General features: G+C 40.9%; 1 protein-coding gene across 1 annotated transcript in view; it reads left to right on the plus strand.

The window, feature by feature from the left end:
* The window catches only part of FNDC1 (fibronectin type III domain containing 1), a 77,393-nt gene extending 71,672 nt beyond the window's left edge, over positions 1 to 5,721 (plus strand). The window contains exons 18-20 of the mRNA XM_055810962.1: positions 1,123 to 1,284; positions 2,329 to 2,451; positions 3,924 to 5,721. Of these exons, the coding sequence (XP_055666937.1) occupies positions 1,123 to 1,284; positions 2,329 to 2,451; positions 3,924 to 4,039 (401 nt within the window). The 3' untranslated portion in view covers positions 4,040 to 5,721. The remainder of the gene's footprint in view (positions 1 to 1,122; positions 1,285 to 2,328; positions 2,452 to 3,923) is intronic.
* The last annotated feature ends 279 nt before the right edge of the window (positions 5,722 to 6,000 follow it).

Genomic DNA, 6,000 nt, shown 5'->3' on the forward strand with positions numbered 1-6,000 from the left:
GAGGTGGGCAAAAGTGATGGACAAAAGCAGACTATGCACAGCAGTAAAACTGCATTCAAGACATAGGTAGTTTATTGTTTTATTCTAAAGAGAAAACAATGGCCAAAATCCTGCAATCCTTTCACCATGTGACTAAATTGAGTAAAGTCAGCCTGGTTACATTTGTGTCCATACTGGTGGAGTTTTGAGGAGTGCTGCTAAGTGACTGCTTCTCATGTGCAAGTGTTTGTAGGATTTGGTCCATGTCCCTAGTGAGAGGAAGGAAAAAAGACTAACAGAAAAAACTTTCAATCTTGTTTGTAAACCACCTCAAAAGAGCGCAGTAAAAACAGGGCTTTGTGCTGTAGCTAGAGAGGAAAACACCAGTTACCACACTGGAAGCTTTTTGCGTGATTCTGTGTGCATTACTACAACAGCAATTTCAAGAGGAATTATATTGTCCTGGTTAGTATAAAGCAAACATTTAGGTTAGCTAGTAGGAACATTTAGTCTTTTGCAATACAATTAAATAGTTTCCTCTGCGGTAGTGCTCTGGATGGAGTTCCCCAGGAAAGGTCTCAATTGGAAACTCTGTCTGGTTTGATGCGATGTGGGAAAAGAGAACAGAAAAGTACATTTCTTATTTGATCTTTTTAACCAAATAGCAAGGATAGACTTCACTTCACGTTACAGGCTGTTAGTCACCACAGAATTCTTAACATCTATTCTTTAGCAAAAGAGTTAAGTATTGTGCTTAGTGTTAAAATGCAAGTGATGGTATTTAGGTGGTGTCACTGTCAGACTTAAGATCAGGCTCTGTTGAGAAAAGAAACTGAGTCACTAGTTAGAGAAGATGTCTTACTAAAACCAGTGAGATTGTTTACTTAAAACTGGGGTTCAGTACATGAAATCATAATTTTACAGTTATTGTCTACTGCCTAGAAGGGATTTAATCAAGTCCCTTGTTTTTTAATTTTTATTTTGTATTTGTGCTTGAATTAGTATTTCCAGATGTCAAAAAGTCAGGCATTAATCTGCTGCAGCACATCTTTTAAAACATATTTTCAGATGTTAACCTTAGCAAAACTCTAGACTGAAATGCTGAAGTCTGTCCTTAATGTTGATTTATTTTTTTCCTTCAAGGTGGTGAGCCTATCTGGATCCCATTCACTTTTAAATACGACCCCACCTATTCAGACTGCAGTGGCAAGCAGTATGTGAAACGGACTTGGTACCGCAAGTTTGTAGGAGTGGTTCTCTGCAACTCCTTAAGGTACAAGATTTACCTCAGTGATGACTTGAAAGGTAGGCATCAAGATTCATTTCCTGATATATGATTATTTGTGATCTCCATCTTCTTGCTTTCTTCACCTCATCTGTGGAAGAATTGTGTGACAGCTATCTGGGAGTCCTCTCGAGAAAGTCTGATGTGATAGCTGAACTGCCCTGCTTTTGTGTTATGCTCACACCCTGGACATTAGCTTTCAAGCAGAACTCTTTAGACAGAGAACAGGAGGAAGTTTCCCTTGAAAAGCCTGTGTGTGCTTTGTACTGTGATAACAGAGTGCTGCTCCCCACACGTCTCTGTGGGAAGTCCTACGCTTGCTCCAAGGGTTGGTGAGCCCCAGCTATGCATGGTCAGACAGAGCAATACACCCTAGGGATCCCTAGGGTGGGCTGAAGTGGGGAACAGTGAAGGGAAGGCTGGTATTACAGCAGCTGGGTGAGCACTACTCCTAAGAGTTAACAGCAGCTCATATATAGATGTATTTGCTGAGAGATAGTGAACAAAATTTTCCATATTGTTGATCTGTGGTACTGGGATTATCTCAATGGCTTTTCAGATTATGCTGATTTGTTAATTCTTATTGCAGTGCATTGGTATAGTTTAAAGATAGTGTTTGAATATGCAATAAGAAACAAACAAGGACTGACCTTCTCTGTTAGAGAAGGAGAGCTCCACAGTTTTTAGTTTTCATTTGAGACTGCAATCAAACCAATGGTATTGACAATCAGAGCATTTCTTACTTTCTCATGACATATTGAAATGACTGGTGTAGTTGGAAGTCCTTCCGCCTGTCACCTGCGGTGCAGTGCCCATGGACTTGCAAAATGGGGATTTTTGTTTACGGAGCTGTAACCCATTTCTGTTTTCCATAATTTGTCCTTCCATACTGCCAAGGTAGCATTCTCCCTCTTTCCAGCCACAGTTTGTTAATTGGTAATAAACACTGTGTTTGTCAATGTAAGATTTCTTCTGCTTTCTCCCACATCTATTTTCTTGGTGGTAAAGTGCGTCCCAAACAAAAGTAATACTGAGTCACATAATCTGTCTGTATCACTCTTCAGACACCTTCTACAGCATTGGGGATAGCTGGGGAAGGGGCGAGGACCACTGTCAGTTTGTGGATTCACACCTGGATGGAAGAACAGGACCTCAGTCGTACATTGAAGCCCTGCCCACTATCCGAGGTACGGCAGGGTACGGCAGTGGGGGAGCGGGATGCTGGCCAGGTGCCTGTCAACCCAGCTGTAGGATTAAGGGGTAGGGAGCGGAGCGCAGACTGGGGCTCTTTGTCCCAGCGGCTGGCAGCTCTCTGAGGTGTCCGGCTGATGCAGTAGGCAATGAGGTGATGTGGTACTCAGGCCTAGCTGAACAGGTTATGAAAGTCCCAGAAGGGCTTGTGGGTGTTGATAGAGAGAAGAAGACAGAATGAAAGAGAGTGGCATATAATACAAATAATTTACAGGAACAAAATGCAAAAAACAGAAAGAAAAAAATTGTATAGGTTTATGAAACCTTTCTCTTAATTATAAGACCTGCCTCATTGAATCAAGGTGCAAAAACTCTTCCACATGCCGCAAAGGTCCAGCTACATCTTTGCACATATGGCTTTTGCGGACAGTTTCTGACCAGTTCATTCAATGAAAAACACATAGGAGTATGTCTAGTGATGTAAGGTCAGACTGCAGGACTTTTATTCTGGCCTGGTCAATATCTCACTCTGAGTAAAAATTTTCACCTTGAAGGAGTTCCTTTGAGTAAACTCCTCAGCTCACATAAGCCAAGAGGGGGACGGCTTGCTTCGCAAAATGAACCCAATCATGAAAGTCAGCCAATCTTTTCAATAAGTCTATTGATTTAAATAATTCAGTTAGCTTTAAAGGTTTCTAGGTCAAATTATTTGTTGATATTCATTTCATGGTGGCGTTACCAGGAAGAAACTGAAATAGTCACTAATATTTATACATCACTGGGAAGCACTGCATTTCTCAGTTCAAAAGAGGGATGATTAATCCAGATGTGTATTACTAGGTCTAGGAGACAGAGATAGAGAGCACACAGAAATTGTATTCTTGGCATAAGACGTGAGCGTTTCAGATATTCCAATGCACGAGCTATGCAGAGAAGAATGCTGCACCTCTCCTAATGCTTTAAGCAGTCACATTCTTTCTGCAGATGAAGAAAAAGGGGGAGAAAGGCTTAACTCCATATTTACTGCATGAAATGATACCTTTTTGTTTTGTGCAAAGCTGTTTTTTGTTGATAGTCTCTTGAGCCCTATAATACAATTTTTGCTCCGGAGTCATCTGTATATTTAAACTGACGTACAAACTTCATAAACACAGCTGAAATATACCCACCTTTTGGAGGGAAATGCAGAAGCGCTCTGGCAGACCACAACATTACAGAATAGTTCAAGAGATTTTGAACAGTAAACCCAAGGAAAACTATAAGAAATTTAAAGAACCAGTAGTAAATCATTCAGGAAAGATCTAGGCCAAATACCAGGGCTAGCAAATACCCTTTTGAAAGAACTCCCTACCAGACAGCTTCTAAGTTTTCATTTGGGCTGTGGGATTGACTCTTGCTGCATCTGTTACTTTTGTTAAATTACTAGGTCTTTGTTTTGAAATGCAAACGGGTGTTTTTCTCCCAACAGGATATTACCGCCAGTACCGTCAGGAGCCTGTATCATTTGGGCGCATTGGATACACAACACCCTACTACTACGTGGGCTGGTATGAGTGCGGCGTGCCCATCCCAGGGAAATGGTAGCAGTCTGCTTTCCTGTCTTAGGCAGACCATGCTTTTCAAATGATTCCTACCAGAGGACTGTGAGCAACTGATTTGGAAAAGAAAATAAAAAATAAAAAATGAGGCAAACCAGTGGAAACCAGCTGCTCAAGAAACCCTCATGAAGCCAAACATGGTTCCTTTACCAGCCTAGATCTGTGGTGCTGCTTGATTTCTGCTTGGAAGCAGGGACAGGGTATAAGTTTGGTGTCCTACCTTCCTCCTCTGGGTCCTTAAGGCACAGAGAGGCAGTTGCAGTGTGTACAACCTGTGAAAACTAGAACTGTTACTAGCCATGAAAATTTGGAAGTTTCTTATATCTTGCAGGAATGACCTAAGCATGCTGTGCTTGCTTAATGGGATACTAAACTGCCCTTTGCTGCCTGCCGGGGCTCCCCTATGCAATTGTGCCGTGTAACTGGCCGCCCACCAAAGGCAATATACTCTCCTGAAGACTTCCCCTGTGGGTTCACCCACTGCTGGACTAATCACCAGGTCACAGTGTAAATTCACTTTGAGATATATATATCTATATCTATATAAATACAGTACTGTACATCTGCAGAAGTACTGCTTAGGGATGCTGAGATTTTCTTGTTCACTAGATAAATATGTTTGGAATTTTTATGTAAAAGGTGCTGTTAATTCTTTGAGATATTGCTATGCACAATATATTAACCAAGGAAAGAGCTGTATTCTTCTTGTGAGTACTGTTGGTATAACATTTGAATTGTTGATCAAAGACCTGTGTCCCACTTCCTTGACAGCCTTTGGACTGGACGTTCAATGGGAATTTTCCCCTCTATCCATGTTAGAGTGGCACTGTGAAGTCCAGCAAAAACACATATTCAGCAGTTTATCAGCATCAGTTAAACTTTCTATCCTTTACTAGTTAAAAGTTTTAGTGGAGCTTTTCTTCAATCCATTACATCTTATTTGGTATGTTATTTATTCCTTGTCAGTATCTTTCACTTCACTGTGTGGAGGCATGGGATAAGTAACTTGCAAATTAGAAACTGCTTTTAACTTATTTTCCCTCCAAAAAGAAACCCAAGCCACCAATGCAAGAGTCAGCTAGTAGGAAACTCATTTGACTTTGATCCGTCCTGAAGACAAATTGGGATACACTTCCTCTAAAATACTACCGAAATGTCTTCTATCCAGACCAGAAAGCAAAAGCTGACATGGGTGAAAGGTATGATGATAATTTTTAGCAACCTTTTTTGGAAGCTTACGATAACATAGGATTTTAGTAGTCCTTCTGGGCAATCTAGCGTTAATGTTTACTTAGTAATTTTCATGGTCTTACTGTTTCATGGCAACATCTCAACAGCCTTTGCGCCTGTTAGTAAGACTCCCCCATTCTGACGGCCTGGAAGAGTAGCAGTATACCTGGGGGACAGATCCAGTCTCTGCTCCATCCTCTCACTCTCATTCCAGCTCACGTGTAGTACAGGTCTAATACCTTTTCAGTTGCTTCCTGTAGTTATTGTTAATTGTCTGGGGACAAAAAAGGAACTAAAGTGATTAAAAGAGCATTTTATTTTTCATGGTAATTTGGTTTTTAACATTTTAATTGTTCTCACATACTTTTGCTTCAGTACAGTGCCAAATATATGGTCTCGAAGTATAACTTTTTTCCCTAATAAACCTATGATACATGGTGCCATTTCTATTTCATCCTTTCTGGTCATCTGTGTCAAGTAAATTGACAAAGTGATTAATTGCTAGCTTTCAAAAAGTCTTCCTTGGGAAAGGAGCAGGTATCGACTTTTTCTAAGGGTTTGGAAGTATGTGAGTGTGTTGTTCCCTTTTGAAGGTGGTTAGCAGGTAGTGTGGAATTAACAAGGGCAAATCATGCCTGACCAGCCTGATCACATTCTTTGTTGAGATGGATGGCTCTGTACACCAGGGGAGAAAAGTGGATATCATTGACTTTGCCT

The sequence above is a fragment of the Falco peregrinus genome, chromosome 7 (assembly GCF_023634155.1).
Source record: "Falco peregrinus isolate bFalPer1 chromosome 7, bFalPer1.pri, whole genome shotgun sequence".
Classification (NCBI taxonomy): domain Eukaryota; kingdom Metazoa; phylum Chordata; class Aves; order Falconiformes; family Falconidae; genus Falco; species Falco peregrinus.